The sequence below is a fragment of the Syzygium oleosum genome, unplaced genomic scaffold (assembly GCF_021117445.2).
Source record: "Syzygium oleosum isolate NSW1041296 unplaced genomic scaffold, Sole_v2.1 Sole_v2.31, whole genome shotgun sequence".
Classification (NCBI taxonomy): Eukaryota; Viridiplantae; Streptophyta; class Magnoliopsida; order Myrtales; family Myrtaceae; genus Syzygium; species Syzygium oleosum.
This window is the reverse complement of record NW_026607515.1, coordinates 1,543,134-1,560,649: the sequence shown is the minus strand read 5'-3', so window position 1 is coordinate 1,560,649 and position 17,516 is coordinate 1,543,134. Positions and strand designations below refer to the sequence as shown.

The 17,516-nt window shown below is 42.8% G+C and overlaps 4 protein-coding genes across 8 annotated transcripts; 2 read left to right on the top strand and 2 right to left on the bottom strand.

The window, feature by feature from the left end:
- The first annotated feature begins 604 nt into the window (after positions 1-604).
- LOC115692458 (uncharacterized) lies at positions 605-2,698 on the top strand. 4 transcript variants are annotated; one of them, XM_056304219.1, is made up of 5 exons: positions 605-765; positions 1,410-1,494; positions 1,597-2,034; positions 2,113-2,171; positions 2,282-2,698. In XM_056304219.1, exons 2-5 carry the CDS (start codon positions 1,437-1,439, stop codon positions 2,492-2,494), a joined length of 768 nt encoding a protein of 255 aa, XP_056160194.1. In that variant the 5' UTR covers positions 605-765; positions 1,410-1,436; the 3' UTR covers positions 2,495-2,698. The 4 variants fall into 4 exon arrangements, with proteins under 4 accessions (XP_056160194.1, XP_030475157.2, XP_056160195.1 ...); XM_030619297.2 differs by having other exon boundaries at positions 1,585-2,034; XM_056304220.1 differs by having other exon boundaries at positions 614-797.
- A 559-nt stretch (positions 2,699-3,257) lies between these two features.
- Positions 3,258-6,750, bottom strand: LOC115692486 (uncharacterized). Its single transcript, XM_030619342.2, has 6 exons — positions 6,321-6,750; positions 5,699-5,925; positions 5,412-5,522; positions 4,798-4,950; positions 4,316-4,572; positions 3,258-3,648 (listed from the first exon to the last, which is right to left on the bottom strand). The coding sequence occupies exons 1-6, from the start codon at positions 6,638-6,640 to the stop codon at positions 3,325-3,327; spliced, it is 1,392 nt and encodes a 463-aa protein (XP_030475202.1). The 5' UTR covers positions 6,641-6,750; the 3' UTR covers positions 3,258-3,324.
- A 1,155-nt stretch (positions 6,751-7,905) lies between these two features.
- Positions 7,906-10,332, bottom strand: LOC115692489 (uncharacterized). 2 transcript variants are annotated; one of them, XM_030619348.2, is made up of 5 exons: positions 10,178-10,332; positions 8,934-9,019; positions 8,737-8,810; positions 8,517-8,643; positions 7,906-8,445 (listed from the first exon to the last, which is right to left on the bottom strand). In XM_030619348.2, exons 2-5 carry the CDS (start codon positions 8,934-8,936, stop codon positions 8,188-8,190), a joined length of 462 nt encoding a protein of 153 aa, XP_030475208.1. In that variant the 5' UTR covers positions 8,937-9,019; positions 10,178-10,332; the 3' UTR covers positions 7,906-8,187. The 2 variants fall into 2 exon arrangements, with proteins under 2 accessions (XP_030475208.1, XP_030475209.1); XM_030619349.2 differs by lacking the exons at positions 8,934-9,019; positions 10,178-10,332 and having other exon boundaries at positions 7,906-8,456; positions 8,737-8,749.
- Positions 10,333-14,020: 3,688 nt separating this feature from the next.
- Positions 14,021-16,999, top strand: LOC115692472 (probable receptor-like protein kinase At5g24010). The gene has a single exon (XM_030619317.2). The coding sequence runs from the start codon at positions 14,308-14,310 to the stop codon at positions 16,795-16,797; it is 2,490 nt and encodes an 829-aa protein (XP_030475177.2). The 5' UTR covers positions 14,021-14,307; the 3' UTR covers positions 16,798-16,999.
- The last annotated feature ends 517 nt before the right edge of the window (positions 17,000-17,516 follow it).

Below are 17,516 nucleotides of genomic sequence, written 5' to 3'. Positions count from 1 at the left end.
TTAGAATTACTTGCTTTATGGGATTTACATTTTTATCTTCAGATGATGTTACCTCTCTTTCATATGAAATGAAAATTTCCCTTTCGACAAGAAAAGAAGTCGAGACTTGGGACTCTCCGAAGGACGGCATCCACTGCAGTGTATCGTCAACTTGGAATTATGTAATAAGTTATCAATCACGTGTTAGCAGGTTATCACTGGACATTTATATAATCAACATTCAATTTTGGTATCAATCAATCTGAGATTACAGGGTATGATTAAGTATAATTGGAATGCTCATAAATTCACGGGGTGTCCAAATAAGGTCAAACATATTTGGATCCCGATTTACGTGAATCATAAATAACAGATCAGAGCCCTTAATGACATGGATATTCGTAACCCCCTAATATTTCTAAAAGTAATATTCTCCAAAATGGATGGGGAAGAAATAAACATAATCAGGGAAAGTAAAAACAAAAACAAAAAAATTACCAGACCCAGAAACTTGTTTCGTAATTGTGCCGTTATTTGGGGGGTATTTACGTAAAAAGGGGGGCAAGTTACCGTTGGACCTCCGCCTCCGCCCTCGCGCAACTGCATATATATCAATGGGGGAAGTTCAACGTCTGGATCGCTTTCACGAAACTCCAACGCCAAAAATCTCACGAGAATCGCAGAGAAAAAGGGCAGAATCCGCCGAGCAGAAATCGGAATTTTGCGATCGATCATCCTCCCTCGAGAGCAACGGAGCGAAGACATCGGTTCCACTGAAACGCTTCCGTGAGTTTCTCTTGCTTCCTCGGTACTTTTCGGTGAGTTTGCGAATGTGTTTCACGCTGTACTAGGTTTTTCGAGAAATCGAACGCACGCGAATACGAATGTTTTGGTTGGAAATGGTCGCGAGAAGCGAGAGGAAGTCTGGATGTGGCGACTGAAACGTCGTCTCTTTCTTTTATGTTTGTCTCCTCTTCGAGACGCTGAGAAATGGCTGTTGTTCGTGAAGTTTGGAATTCTTCGATTGCGGCGAAGAGGCCTTTCTGGGCTTTTTGAAAAGATTTTTGGGTTTTCTGCCCTAGTCGATTCGAGGGCTTCGTCTGGGCTTTCGGATAATGTATTGTAGTTGGGTGGTATCGGTGTGCGTATCTCTTGAAGATAGATTGTTGTTTTTCGGAATTTCTACGGTTGCAGTTGTGGCTTCATCTTTGTGGTGTTCAAGGAAATTCAGATGCATTCTAAAAAGCCTCAATCTTTAACCTTTTAAAGTAAAATTGATGGACCCCTCCTAGCTATTTCCTTGGCACGAACCCGTAGTCCGTCTTGTGGAAGCACTTTGTTTCAAACATAATCATCTTTGTTTGTTGCACACTTGCATACTGTCTATCGATTTTTGTCTCTGTAATTTTGATTCATTTTGCAAAGTACAGATCTGAAATTTGTCGATAAGGTCCACGATGGCTTCAGGGCGTGGTGGGTTGATTCTAGATCAGAACTTCAATGCTAACTACAATGGTAAATTCTACACTGTTATTTGGTTCTCGTGCTTGAAGTTTCGGTGTCGATCTCCGGGTTTATTGGGTCTCGTGTTTTCTAATCGTTCAGGAGGATCTTTAGGGGAAATTTCTAAAGTGATGAAAGTGCAGAAGAAAGGAGGGGTTGGTGGACGAAAACCTCTCGGTGACTTGTCAAATGCAGGGAAGCCTTCTCTTAACCAGGTGTCCAAGAAACAGAATTTGAAAAGTTTCGCTCTGATTAATGAAGATATTGGTTCTTCCATGGTCCCAAGTGATCTAACCAAAAAGAGAAGTACTTCTAAAGCCTCGGACAAAGCGCAGACAAGGAGCAGAAGAGCACTTTCTGATATTTCCAATTCAGCGAAGCCCCATGTATCCGAGGCATCAAAGAAGACCGTGAAGATGAATGTTCTAGCAGAGGAACCAATTGATACTGGTTTAATTGCCGAGGAACAATTTCTTCACAACCACCAGGAGTGTATAAAACAGCAGACCATTGCCATGGACATGGACCTTTTTCTGGAGACTCTCAGACTCAGTAAGTGTATTCGCTTGGCTTTTTAATGTTTTTCATATTTCTCCTTATTTCAAGAACTCAATGACGTCTTCCTTACAGGTTCTCGCGACAGGCTTGTCTCTACTCCTTGCCTGTCTCCACTGAGCAGTAGATTGAAGGTCTGTTAACAACTAATTTCTTTTGCTGCTTCCTGTTTATTTTTCATCCTCTGTGGTGGTTATACACATGGAACATTAGTTTTATGCGGGCAATATTTTCCCTGTTGCAGCGTGAGAAGAGCCCTTCAAGGCTTTTGCAATATGAACAGATGGCCGAGCTGCAGATTTCAGCAGTCAGATCTCCTCCAAAACATGAGCTGTCAAGCGAACTTGACTCCCCACAGCCGCCGAGCAGTCCAAAATCACCAAACATTCGTATGCACTGGAAGGACCAGGACATGGTGAATTTCATGTTGATGGAAACACCAAGCTTACAGCATTGAATTTCTTATATTCGATGCTATTATGTAGAAAATCTCAAGCTGAATTTAGCTTCCGTAGGTAATGGGAGAAGGAAATGTGCTGCTGACATTGAATGTTGCTCCGTCGGACCTGTGACGGCTCTTTTTGGCATTTTGTTTTGGCCCAAGTGAACCTTTCCTGGGAATCAAGGATGTGTTTGGCACAATTGTGCTAAGCTTGCTGAAGCATTGAATTTCTTATTTTCGACGCTATTAGGTAGAAAATCTCAAGCTGGGCCAAGCTTCGTAAGTATTGGAGTAGGTAATGTGATGCTCTTTATGGGTCAGACCTGTGACGGCTCTTTTTTGTATTTTTGTGGTGGTCCAAGTGAACCTTTCCTGGGTATGAACTATATGAATCAAAGAATATATGAAGCAAGGATTTTGCGTATTCCATTTGGAAATGCTTAACTGGCACAGTCCAGGCAGCGTTGCCTGCTTGCAAACATTTCGCTGAAGCAAGAATCCTTGATCTTCCTTGGTACATTTTATATAAATAGTTCTCCGAAAGGATCCCTAATTCCTTAGATGCATTGGCCCTCCACTATACAGTTCGAGCATTCGAAGTATTTCTCAAGAGGGCAACGTTTAACAAAACCGTCATGTCATTTAGTAGATGCATTTCATCTTTCGTGTTAAGTAGGAAGTGGATTGTGATTCATGATCTTGTCCCCATAAATAGGAATTCAATCCCCATGAGTATGGACTTTACCTTAGAAGTCGCAGAATTGACAAAGAGAGGAGGTAAAATGGCACTGATCTGGATTTTTAAACAGTAGCTGATATGACCGCTAAGTACCTTACCTTACAGTTTACATGAATTTTAAAAAGGTTACACCGAAACCGATGCCAATAAAAGTGGCGATTGCAATTCCAAAAATTCCAGCAAGAATCCCAGGGACAACCATAGAATTCCACCCTTTTGCTGTTGCCATTCCGCAAGCTGTTGTTGGGCCGCCGACATTCGCATTGGAAGCAATAAGTAACAGCTTCAGGTCAAAGCCAAATAGCTTTCCTAATCCAAGGATCACAGCAAGATGGATCGTAATCTGGACAAGGGCAAACATAAATATACTAGGCGCTGTATTGATGACACTCCATATGTTTCCACTTGCACCGACAACAGTGAAGAACACCTGGTTTTGATAGAGAACCAAAGCAGTCAGCCAAAAAAAATACTTCAGGCAGTTGGAAAAAGAGGGTATTCCTAAAGCTCGATAAACTGAAAGTTCATACAGCAGCTCTTGGAATAACGGAGGTGATCAATAAAGAGATTTTTCATGTACTGAAAAAAGTAGTCATAGCTTGATAACAAGGAATGTTGATTGGCTAAAACTTTGAGGCTACATGATGTTCCCAGATGGATTGATGTTGGTTGTGCAAACAGTGAAAAATCAGTGAATTGCCATTTATTCATTGTGAAGGGGAAAAAAGTGTACTTGTTATAATTTTGTTTTATTTTCATTAGGCTGAAATCAATTGAAACATGCTATCATGTTGAAATAGTTGAGGACTGAAATTGGGGCTACAAGCAGGACACAAACTTTAGAGATTTTCCATTGCGTCAAGTAAAAATTTGGCTGGAATGAAATGAAAGAGTCTTTAAACGGCTAAAGCAAAAAAATATCCTGAACCATGATGGATAATTGCCTAACTTCCTTTTCTACTTTTCTTGTTCTAGTACTCTAAATTTAAATATTTCCATACACCTGATTCAGTTTTCTGCCATATAATGGCTTCGAAGACAAACATTAAAGCAATATTAATAATCAAGAAAACATAAAGCGCTATGGAACAACTCACCTGCATCAATATCAAAGCCAGAGCCTCACCGGATGGTGCCAGCTTGCCAAATTGAGTAGGAAAAAGAGTTGCTAAAATAACAACAATTGCTGTTATCGCAGGCAAACTACCCCCTTGAACACCAAGATATTTCGTGAGCGAAGTTCCTGCTTTGCAGATGGCAAGGGACACAGCTATGGCTGTAGCACTCTGTAGAACAGGTAGCTTGTTACCAGGTCCTGATTCTGTGTCCAGAGCACCATTTACAGAGTCTCCTCCTGCAAAGAGGCCATATTATCAGCTTATATGAGATGCCATCCGCTAAACTGAAGCAAAATGCTTTCAACTAAAGATGGAACTAGGAAGAAGGAATTATTGATCATGCGAAAACAAAGGTGATCAACACTGCTATCATATCAAGATTAAAATTATTATATCTACCATTAACATTTAGATTTCTCTTGCAGTAAATGTAAAAATGAGATAAATTAAATTCAACCCACCATTGCCAGATGAAGACTCTTGAGGTACTCTTGCGCTTAATGCAAACAATGTGGTGAAATAAACTGCACAAATGACATTATCTGCAGCTAGTCCAGCAGCTAGAACTGATGGTGAAACAACAAGAGCATCGGCTACTGCAACATAATTGACAGCTGGAGACAACAAGGTGCAAAAATGATCATCAGCTGCAGACTGAAAAAGTCAATGACAAGTGTTCATAACAAAACAAGTACAAACACCATTTGCAGACCATTACAAGCTTTGACAACATGGAAAATATGATTCAGCAATTCAACATTGTAGAGATGCTGAAATAACTTGTGCTGACATATTTTCTTTAATTCAAGAAGACAATTCATTAGAGTGATATTCATGACACAAACATAGCTGCAAAGTGGGGTGGTAACAAACTTCTCCTTGTCACAAATGAGTTCAGATATGGTCATAATAAAGAGTCATTTTCTGTTTTTGACTTGCGTCCCTCATTGTCATGGAGCAAGAAGCAGACTTACGAGTGGAACTGAAAGGAATAACTTCAATTGAAGAAGGAAGTTCAAGTTAATTCAAGAACCGACAAAATCATGCTGATTTTCTATGCTTTTCTAGGGTTTACCTCCACCAATATGTCTTGCCATAAGTGCAGCAGCTATCTTCCAGCTATCTTGCCCCAGTGATCTCATTGGCACCAAAAAGTATGCCACTACAGTCCCAATCGTGGTGGCAACTGTTGTATACATGCACGGGGAAATTAATAATCGGTTGTTCATAAAATTTACGGCAATGTCAAATAGAGTATGATGGATTTCATCACGCACGATCAACAGTACTTTATCGTAAAATAGATAGTTCATCGACACTTGTAAGCAAAATAGTATACAAGAGGATGTCAACATAGAATACCAGATCCCAGCAAGAAAGCCAAGAGAAGTTTCCCGGTAGACTGGATCACGCGGCGCAGGTCAGCCCTAAACAACAGCAAGGGGACAGCCAAAGGGAGCAGAAACTCCAAGACGATCTTATAAGCCGGAGCTTCGCACGAAACGATCCCCAAATTGCTGGCGGCGAGCCCAACCAAAGTGCTCACCAGGGCCCCACTCAAAGAGCTCCCGATCTTGGTCTTCTCGGACCTTACAATCAGGGAAGTCCTCATCACGACTAAAGTACAGGCATAAAGCACGAAACTTTGTTCAGCTGTCTATCGATTCCTCGAAATTTTGAACGAGACAAAACAATGTCTCCACTTCCGCAGGTCCAAAAAGTACATCGTTGTTATTGCCTAACTAAGCTCGAGCGAAAGCACCGCCAAACGCCATGTATTCTAGTAAAAGTCTGCAGACACCCTCTGCTCTACACGGTCGGCACAAGCACAAGCACAAGCACAAACGCCTCTTGTCACCTTAAATTTGTGCGTTTTCATCGAGACGGCTATCAACTTCTCTACAACTTCCAAGCGGACATTTTTTTTCTTTTTGACGGAACAGCGAAATGCAAAGAAGAGAGGAGACGAACGAGGATTATTCACCAGATGCCGAAAGCGCCGGCCGCGAAGAGAGCAGTCCAGCTGCCCCACTTATCGTGAGGCGATATGAGAGGGTAACTCAGCTGGGATCTGACCGTCACCGCCCGAATCGAGCCGGCGCCCCGATCGCCGACGCGAGACGCTCCGCTCCGGTTGCTCCCGGGGAGCTGGAGCCGCAGCCGCGAGCCGCCGATCGCGCTGGCGAAGTCGAAGTTGATGGGGTTTTGGCGGGAAAGCGAGCGGTGACGACGCGGCGGTTGACGGAGGTCGGGACCCCTAGCGGGCGAGGCGGCGAGCTGCGAGAGCAAGCATCGCGACGCCATCGACGCGGAGGCTGCCGAGCTTTTTCGCGCAGGAGCGCCCGTGATCGAATGTTGACGGCACACTTCCACTTGTAAATGGAAGTGGCCGCGAAGCTGCCGCACGTTTTCGGGACAAACCGACAATACTTATTCTAACGAGCAATATTCCCAAAAATAAAATACCTTAATATTTTTGTTCTGAAATTACTCTCGTATTATAATGAAAGGACAACTGAAGTAGAAACATAGGTCTGCTACATAGTATTGAAAGAAGCTAATTTATACTTATGCATACATATAAAAAATATATGTATACACACACACACTCGTGATGCTACTATAGTGTGATTAATATAACCTGCTTTTGGTGATTGCAGCGATTTTATTTGGCTGAAGCTGCTTTTGGGAGCCCTTTTGGTTCCGCCAATAGTTGCTCCATGATTGTGACGTGATATTCTTACGATTATAGATAATGTTCATACCGTGTATACATTCTTCTTCTTTTTTATAGATATACTTCAAATGTTGTCTTATATATTCCGCCTACATTTACTTCTTACATCGCTTTAGTCCTTAGCCCGGTATAATTTTTACATATGAAAAAATAAGTGAATGAGGAGTCACAAACAGAGAGATGAAACAATAAAGAGATGAAAAGATAACAATGTGACCACGAGCGTTAAGAGAAAAGAGTTCTTACATTGCCGACCAAGCAAAATGGCTTAAAGAATGGTGTAAAGCTCTGTTATTGCTCCATTTAAAATTTAATAGATTTTATTATATCTAATCGATGTAATGTTGTGGTCAAATGCATCTACTCTGCTATGCAGTAACTAGCACCAAAAGTCGACGTATCATCATCGACGAACAAACATCACGGCCGTTCGGTATGTGTCTCAAAGAACCGTCCATTTTCATCCTTCCTGGAGGAAATCGCTCTTCATCAATCAACAATGGTCAAGACACAGAGCCTCCACATGCCGGAAACACCATCGCTTTCCGATCGCGACAATACCCGACTGCAATTCCGTTCCGAGCCATCAACCTTGGTGCCATTGCAGCATTATTCCAATAAGAAATAAAGAGCACCCCCCACAAATAAACAGCCCTCAACTCACGCACCCGTCATATGAATGCGAGAGAGATTAATCCCGGTTAATCAGCCGAGGTAGGCTCTGACTTCAGAGCCACCATGGCGATACCGGAGGACCTGCAATAGTTCGACCAAGGCACGAGAGAACTCGTCACCTCCGAGAGTGTTGAAAGTTTGTGTGGACATATAAAGCTGCGAAAGGAGTTTGAGAAATTTCCTGAATTAAGCAATCCAATATCCGCCACAGGATTTACGACAACCACCGATACCTCTGGATATACATTGTCAATGTTTCCCTACATCACAGAGCTTGAGATCTACAACGGCCATTCAACCCCACCCAGTTCCAACCTTCAACCCCAAAAACATCCCATATCTCGAGTCCGCAAGGCAGCAAGTGGCTCCTTGACTATTTCTGGAACATGGGCCACTCCTGAAATGTAGTTAGTGGAGCTCGATTTGCCACAGAATGTGGTCAGCTTATTTTCTGCTTCTTACCATTGGGGTTTTCTTCCTCCAAAGCTTTCAACTTGCTCTTGATTGCAGCTATCTTCGCGCTCTTACTCATCTGTCCAGAACTACTACCAGATATGCAAGTCTTGTCAAGTTGACCTCCTACCTTGGATGAGTTCTCCTTCGCTTCCACCAGATACTTCTCACAAGCAAGACGGACAACTAGAGGACGACCACAGGCCAACTTCCCATGCATCTTCTCCTTTGCAAGCTCAGCTTCCTGCATGCTCACTTTAAATAGAATAATCAGATATTGCTCCGGACAGAAATGTATGACAAGCAGCAACTCACCTCTTTGCTACTGTACTGAATGAAAGCAAAGCCTCTTGGCTCTCCTCGTTTTGGGCCACGAGTATGCCAAAGGAAATCCTCTGATAAAATCTTCCCAAACGGAGAAAACATCTTGATTAGGGTAGCCCTGATACAAGACAAATATCTCCATTCAATTTATCAAGTCATTCACGTAGTTTTTAAAAGCATCAGAAACATCAAAGGCCACATATTTCCTTACTCTGTTATTCTCAAATCAAGATTGCCAATATAGAGTCTACTTTCAGACTTCTCATCAATGTATCGATTAGGGTCCTGCATTAGCCATACCATATTTCCAATGAAGTCAAACTTCCTTCATGCATTGGTCAGTGAGACAAGCAATGCTAAATTTGAAGATTATACATCAACGAGCAAATAATAAGGATACTTTCTCACCATGACGAAGCAATGTATTTGGGCAGAAGTTAAATGTTCAGCTGAGGTACAGCGGTAACTTCTAGAGCATCACAGACCAGATCCTCCTGAATGTGAACGTGTATATAAAGAGAATTAGAGCATTCTATGTCTGTTCAAACCACTAAAAGCAGTTCAACTTATTGCTACATCAAAAAATGCTCTGGCAGTTTGAATAACACGAACACACTCACAAGCATACAGCAAGCACAATAGAATGAAGATGTGTTATTCAACACACTCAATTATTCGTGGTGAGTACCTAAAACTAAGCATTGATCCCAAGATTAGTTTTTGGAAGTGTGTGGCAGCTTCCTAATCATCCGCATACTCATTGTGCCTTTGTCTAACTCCTTCATATACTCTCTGAGACTGCATCATTTAGTTCACTACTGGCTAAAAGCAGTCAGATGCATCAGAGGTCAAGAACATCAAGCAAATTTTTCTGGGGAGAGACAGAGGGAAGATGACCATAAGCTTAAAGTGTGTTTGTTTTGTAGAAAATAAACGATTTGGAAAACATTTTCCTAAATATAATCGCTCGTATCGCTTACAAAATGAACGAACGAAAAGAAATTACATTGTCTGCGAAAATGTTTAGACAAAACTTGTTGTCCACAATGAAAAATCTTTAATTGATCAATCATTTCAGGCGATCATTTTTTAGAAAATATTTTTCAAATCATCCATTTTCCGCGAAAAAAACAGATCCTAAATGTTCCAAAAGCTTAATTCCACAAATCATAATACAAGACACACGAATTATTCCTCGGAGATACTTCAGACGATGATTACCGCTAATTGGTAACGGAAAATCAAGCGCCCAAAGAGCCTCTCGCCAATGCACCATAGGTACTCTACGAAATGAATCCGCTACGATGCCAACCCTAATAACCTAAGCAGCAATTGCGGAGATAATCATCATTGAGCAATCGCTGCTATCCAGTAAACCAAACGACAAGTTCCGCGAGTAGAGACACCCATAACTGATTCGCACCTACATTAACCTAATCAAGAGGGGGGACGACGATCAAAACCCTAGAAACCTACACGTCTCTAGGAACGACCAGAACATGCGGGAACCGATGAGACGATGTGACGGGAAAACAAAATCGAGACTTGAGTGTCGCAGCCGCGATCGCGAGGACGTCCGACGAAACCGACGGATCCGATCGCAGAAACATAGAATTGAATAGAGAGATCAGCGATGAATTCGATGAGCTTACAGCGACGCGGGACCGAAGGTGATTCGCCGCGAGCACCGGGAGGAGTCGACGATCGATGAAGTCGAGAGCTTGAGACCTTCGGAGTGAAGAAGAAGAGAATATAAAGTCGCCGAGCTGAAAATGCTATTGCTGTATATTTCTTTCTCTTTATGCAGGTTTAACAGCGGCGGGCGGCGTCCGGGAACAAAACGGCGCGTTGCGATGGCCGGTTCCGGCGACGAGAAGTTGAGGTCGAACAGCGGCGGCCGGACCGGGTCGGACCGAGCTCCGGGAAAATTTTAGGTAAGTCCATCGGTCGGGCCGGACCAATTCCGCTTTTGATCCCACTCAAACGTACTGTCCAATTCCAAAACCTGTTCATACAAATTCGAACGTAAGCTGTCGAATCGGGCTGGACTTGAGCACTAGGCTGGGCAAGACGGGGCTAAAAGTAGCCGACTGAGGGGCGGGCTGACCGGGCCGTCGGACATATAGTGAAGGATAATGGGACCAACCTCGAAACGGACCGTGCCGAATTATCTAGCTGGAGCATATTTTGTGGCGGAAAAACTTTTTGCGGTGATGGGCTTACCAAACTCGGACCTTCGGACCTTCGTTTTAGCCTAAATTTGATTTTTAATACTACTTTTATTTAAATTAAATTTTAAAAATAAGCTAAAAATAAAATTAAAAAAGGAGAAGAAGGACAGGTGGGGAGAGAGGGCTTGCATTCCTCGCCGCCGCCTCCCCACCATCGCCGAGAGGGGTCGGTGAGGGTGGGGGGAAGGCAAGTTTTAGGACTTCTAATAAATATATTCTTAGATTTTATTGTACAGCTAAGCGTGCTTTTTACATGTACGTATGCTTCAAATACAAGGATAAACATCGAAAAGGAGTGCTAGCTGACATGCACATGGCCGTTCACTTTGTTCTATTCATGTCGGGAGGAAGTGGGTACAGAGAGTGCATGCAAAACGAGGCAAGATGATCGAAAATTTGAACAAGAAATGAAGCAAAAACCAGCAACATGCGTATTTTTGCGTAGTTTGGCAATTCAACTATGTTTGCGGACAAAGGAGGAGTTGCTTCACTGTGTGGTCGAGAAGAATTACAGGTGAAAATTAAGAACGAACTCTCACGACTCGAAACCCTAATTGTAGTAGTCACGGAGAAAAGATATGAAGAGACAGAGAAATTTCCTGGAGATTCTACGAGACAAGGAAACCCTAAACACTTGTTGAGCAAGAAGTCTTCTTCCATTTTGTTTTCCCTTTTTACTATTTTGAAGACTTGCTTGCATCGTCCTTCGTTGAATTCCTCCCTTTATAGAGAAACTTTAAGTTACTGTAGCAGTACTATAGCATGTACCACAGTAATTCATGAGACTGTAGCATTTCACGTGACATTCAGTTTATGTAACGGCAACCTGTGAATCGATAAGGTAACGTTACGATACGAACTTCTTAAGATAAATAAATCCAACCACATAATACGCGTCGAAAAGAACGATCCAATTCGAACGAAAGCCGAGAGAAGAAGGATACGATTGCTAACTAATCAAACACCCGCGAACCTTTTTTCGAGGCCATTTAGAACACGTTAGTCAATGCCGACTCCGATGGATCAATTCAAAGATGGGTCACGTGCTAAGGTGCGTATGTACCTGAGTTGGAAAGAGAGAGCAAAGATCAAAGTTTGTTGAGTCATGTGGGTTGACGGTCTGTCCTAAAGTTTGACGTTTTTCATCGCCTCTTGGACAAGTCAACCGTGTCTGGTACCCAATCACCCAAAGGGGGAAAGGAAAAACAAAAGATGTATGTGGAAGTGGACCGTTTGTCCGTTTAAATCATGCAGGGGAGATCTAAACAGAAACGCGATGAAGTCAAGATCACTATTTTTTTTATAAATTAATACATATGGTTCCTGAATTTTGGCTCATTGTACAATATAATCCATGAACTTTTAATTTATTTAATGCGACCCTTGAAGTTTAGCTAAATGTGCAATATCGTCCATGAACTTTCAATTTGTTAATTGTGGTCCCTGAACTTTTGATACCTGTTCAATCTAGTCCCTGGATTACACGAACATTTTCAATGTTGTCCCTGAACTTGAATTTATGGAAGGATGACATTGAACATTTTTATATAGTCCATGGACTAACTTAAACATGTACAAAAAATTTAGAGAATACATTGAATAAATTACGCATTGAGCTAAATTTCATGAATCACATTGAAAAATTAAAAGTCAAATGATCACATTACATATTAAATCAAAGTTCGAAAAATATTTGTGCCGTTATCCCGTTATATTTTCAGTAGTCTGGTGGACAATTATTGAGCCCGTTTCTGGAATAATGCGACATATGTTGGAAGACAGCTCTGCAATGTGCGAAGCGAGAAAGCGAGGGAAAACAAAAGAATACGATCCCACGTCGTTTTCGGTCCCTTTCGCGGATCCTCCTCCTCCATTCACGCGTCAAACAGAGTGGTAGGTGGAATAGAAAGCCAAGCACATGTAAGGACATTGAAGCAGCCACGAAAGTTCGGCTGGAATTCGGACAATCTCACGCCGCCCCCCCACCCTGGATGTCACATCGTCCCGGGTAGGAATTCTTGCCACCGAAGTCTGCCTTCGCAGCGCCTCGCAGGATCAGATCGTTTCGAACGGCGCCTTGCGTGTCTAGGATTTCGACACCCGAATTCAGCTTCTTTAATTCGGGTCATGTTTCGAAAGCCAGCTAATATCGCCGAAACGCGTGTCGGTTTCGTGCGAGAGCGTGAGGAGAAGGATCGGTTTCATGCATCGGGAGTGATTAAGAACGCGCACCAGAAAAAAAGGATTATCTTATTACGGTCCATGCAAGTAAGCTACGGAGTACAGAGATCGTGCATGCGCTGGAGTTTTTGCTGTCTTTTAGACGACTTTCACACTTCACCATCCAAGATGACTTCCAAGGAGCGACCAACCAGAATGGGCCGGCTACTTGGATAGGTTTAATATTCATTTACCTAGATACTAGTACTGTGCCTTTTGGTGAAATTATGTTCACACAAGAGCATGTACATGCCACTATTCTTTCTGCTAACAAAAGTATACCAAAGAGCATAGAGTATACTTTTGTGTTGGCTATGACTGCGTGCAACATACCGTGACACTTTGTTTTAAACAATATTTTAGATCGTGCAGCTGAGCTTGTTATCATAACTCGACAGTGATACCAGGGATTGAAACCCGTTCACAAAAAGTCAGACACACGGGGTATTGTTATAAATCGGTTTGAACTAGTGATCGTTTGTTCATGAAACGTTATTGCGTGCTGCTAGATCATGGATGGTAAATCTCTCTTTTTTAGGTGGAGTAGAATAGAAGAGGGAATTTTCTATTTTTTATAAAAACCGAATATTTTTTTACGAAAAATAACATTAATAGTCTTTCAACTTTGATTCAATGTTCAACGTACTATTCATTCATTCAATATGATCCATGAACAATGCCGCCCTTACGTTAGTTCGTGTTAACGGAATTTATAGACTTGCCCTTCAACCTGCTAAATTTCAACTATAGACGGCAAACAAAGCTACATATATGCAAGAACATGGAAAAGGGATGGAGTTCCGGTCACGTGTTAGCATATCGCAAATGATCCATCGTTCTAAAAACCCAAATCAGCTTGAAATATTTCATGTCATCAAATAACGTCTAACTTGATGTTCGATCAAATTAGAAATTCAAATTAAATATCTAAAAATATTTAAGAATCGCATTAAACAAATTTAAGAAAAAAAACCGGTATTACGCGCTGAGTGAAAAATTTATGGATTATCAGTCTCACTTTCTTCTATTTTTTTCTTAATCTGCCGCCATGGGTGACCTGCCCAGAATTGAAGAAGCATTTAAAACGAGAGGGAGTTAACTGTCGAAGTGTCCCCCTTTTGGACAAAGTTCCACCTCTCCTCTTCTCAGTTCTTCCCGTTCCACTCGCTCCAAGTCCAAACAAGCAGACGCCCCAAAAGCAAAGCTCCTGCGCTCAATCTCTCCACCCCCCATCATCCTCCATTTCTCAAGAACCACCCTCCATTGCGCTCCACAATTCGCTGCTCTTCGCTCTTCTTCAACGCCGACTTCTTGCGGGCTTAGCCATCTTCATGGAAACCAAGACGCTGCGCTTCCTCGCTCTAGCTTTTTTGCTCTCTCTCCTGCCCTTCTCCGCACCCTTCACTCCCCCCGACAATTACCTCCTCAGCTGTGGGTCGACCGCCAACGCCTCGGTCGACAATCGCGTCTTCGTGGGCGACTCGGCGAGGCCCGGCTCGCTTTACCTCTCGGGGGACGAGTCCGTTTCGGTCGCCGACCGAAACCCTCCTCCGAATTCGCCGGTCCTCTACCGAACCGCCAGAGTCTTCACCGGCGCTTCGTCCTACGAGTTCAAGATCAACGAGAGTGGCGTTCACTTGGTACGTTTCCACTTCTCTCCCTTCGTAGCTCGGAATTTTGACTTGAAGGTTGCAACTTTCGGTGTTTCGGTTGACGGGTTCGCGGTCTTGAGTGATTTTAGCACCAACGTGACTGTTCTCAAAGAGTTTATTATCTATATAAAGGAGGGGGTTCTTAAAATTGTGCTTAGCCCGGCCAGTGGTTCTGCTTTTGGGTTTGTTAATGCGATCGAGGTGTTTTCGGCTCCGGAGGACTTCATTATCGATGTGGGAGCTAGATTGATTACAGCCACCGAGACCCAAGAGTATAAGAATTTATCATCGCAGGTATTAGAGACAATTCATAGGATAAACGTCGGTGGCTCTAAGTTGACTCCATTCAATGATACATTGTGGAGGACTTGGATCCCTGATGATGATTATCTGATCCTCAAGTCAGCTGCGAAACGTGGGGTGGCCACCGACCCGCCAAACTACCAGAAGGGAGGTGCGACCCCCGAGATAGCTCCGGATGACGTATACATGACTGCTCAACAGATGAATAGGGATAATTTACCTCTAAGCGCAAAGTTCAATATCACCTGGGAGTTTCCTGTGGATTCAGGTGATGGAAGGTACTTGGTCCGACTGCACTTCTGCGATATAGTCAGTCGTGCTCTTAATCAACTCTACTTTGATGTCTATATAAATGGGTACTCTGCCTACAATAACCTGGATTTGTCAGTTCTTACGTATCACGTGCTTGCTTCTCCTTACTACATCGACTTTGTTGTGGATTCCTATAGATCGGGGGTCATGCAGATAAGTGTTGGCCCTTCTGATCTAAGCACCACGACGAGGATTAATGCTATTCTGAATGGAGCTGAGATAATGAAGATGGTGGGCTCTGTGACTGCACCTTCTGGATCACACAAGAAAAAGGTCCGGGTGATTGTGGGTGCTTCTGTTGGTGGCTTTGGTATTATGCTTTTGTTGGTAGTGGCAATTCTGCTGGCGATGAAGTGCAAGAAGAAAAAACCGAAACGGAGGCCTTCAGAAAGTGTCGCCTGGACACAGTTACGTGTTTATGGGGGCAGTTCACGTAGCAAAATGTCTGTAGGCACTCTCAACACCTCTCCAGGCCCAAATGGATACCTCAGCTTGAGGATACCTTTTGCTGATGTACAACTGGCGACCAAAAACTTTGACAAGAATTTAATTGTCGGTTCAGGCGGATTTGGTATGGTTTATAAAGGTGTTCTTAAAGATGGCACAAAAGTTGCTGTGAAGAGAGGTGTGCCAGGATCTAGGCAGGGTCTTCCTGAATTCCAGACGGAAATAACTGTTCTATCGAAAATCCGGCACCGCCATCTTGTTTCACTTGTTGGGTATTGTGAAGAACAGTCGGAAATGATATTAGTGTATGAGTATATGGAGAAGGGTTCATTGAAAAGCCACTTGTATGGATTAGGACTTCCGCCTCTGTCCTGGAAGCAACGCCTTGAAGTATGCATTGGCGCAGCAAGAGGCCTTCACTACCTCCACACAGGTTCAGCACAAGGAATAATTCATCGTGACATCAAATCAACTAATATTCTACTCGATGAGAATTATGTGGCCAAGGTCGCTGATTTTGGTCTTTCAAGGTCTGGTCCATGCCTCAATGAGACGCATGTGAGTACCGGTGTAAAGGGTAGTTTTGGTTATCTCGATCCAGAGTATTTCCGAAGACAACAGCTTACAGATAAATCTGATGTCTACTCATTTGGAGTTGTGCTATTTGAAGTGCTTTGTGCTCGACCAGCCGTTGATCCATTACTTGCGAGGGAGCAGGTGAATCTAGCCGAGTGGGCAATGCAGTGGCAGAAGAAGGGAATGCTTGAAAAAATTGTGGACCCTCATCTTGCTGGACAGATCAAACCCAGCTCTTTGAAGAAGTATGGAGAAACGGCCGAGAAATGTCTTGCGGAGTATGGAATTGATAGGCCAACCATGGGTGATGTTTTGTGGAATCTGGAATATGCACTGCAGCTTCAGGAAAATGGTCGGGTGAGAGAGCCTCGTGAAGAAAGTGATGTAATTGATTCCGAAGTTCCATCTGCCGGAAATATACCCAGAATTCCAACAAGCAATGTGAGGATCCAAGAAGATGACGGTGATGGTAGTTCTGACATATCGACAACCCGAGTTTTCTCACAGTTAATCACTAATGATGGGAGATAGCTCTTGGCCTGTGCTCCAACACAGACACCCATACAAATGGATGTTTTCATCCTTTCTTAAGCAGGCACATATGATGAACCGCGCAAATATTGAGTTTCCCTTAATATTATATTGATTAATTTATGTCTATGGTTTATCCGTGCTGTTTCTTCACATTATCGCAATGTCTTTTTTATGAACCCGAATGGAAGTTCAGGACCTATTGCCAATTCTTGTTTGCTGCACATGATCAAGAAAATGATGTATGCTACATGGTTAATTAAGTAGCATTATAGTCTTTATTTGCCCATTGTAATTGTCATGGAGGGGTTATTTTGCTATGTGAATATATTATCTGTTCTGCTATCATGGATGAGCTATCGATTCAGCCGCTAAATCCAGAAGTCGGATTGGAATTTTATTCAAGGCGTTGGTACACGGACTTAACCAGGATGCCCGATCCAAACATGTGACAAGGTAAATTTTTCTCTCTTTTGATTGATCCAAGCTTCTTTTCATCATGTAAATAATGGACGCATATAGCTGACATAGTTGGGCAATTTGCATTCTACTATTGGATAACTGATGGCCGATCAATCGTTAATTGATGTAACTTTATTTTATATCTGGCAACCTTGATGATCCCTGGTGGGAAATTGCCTGCAAAAAACTCATCTTGAAGTCATTGACTCCTTGTTAGAAGAAGGGCAAGCTGCAACAAGTGCAAAAGCCCCGAAAAC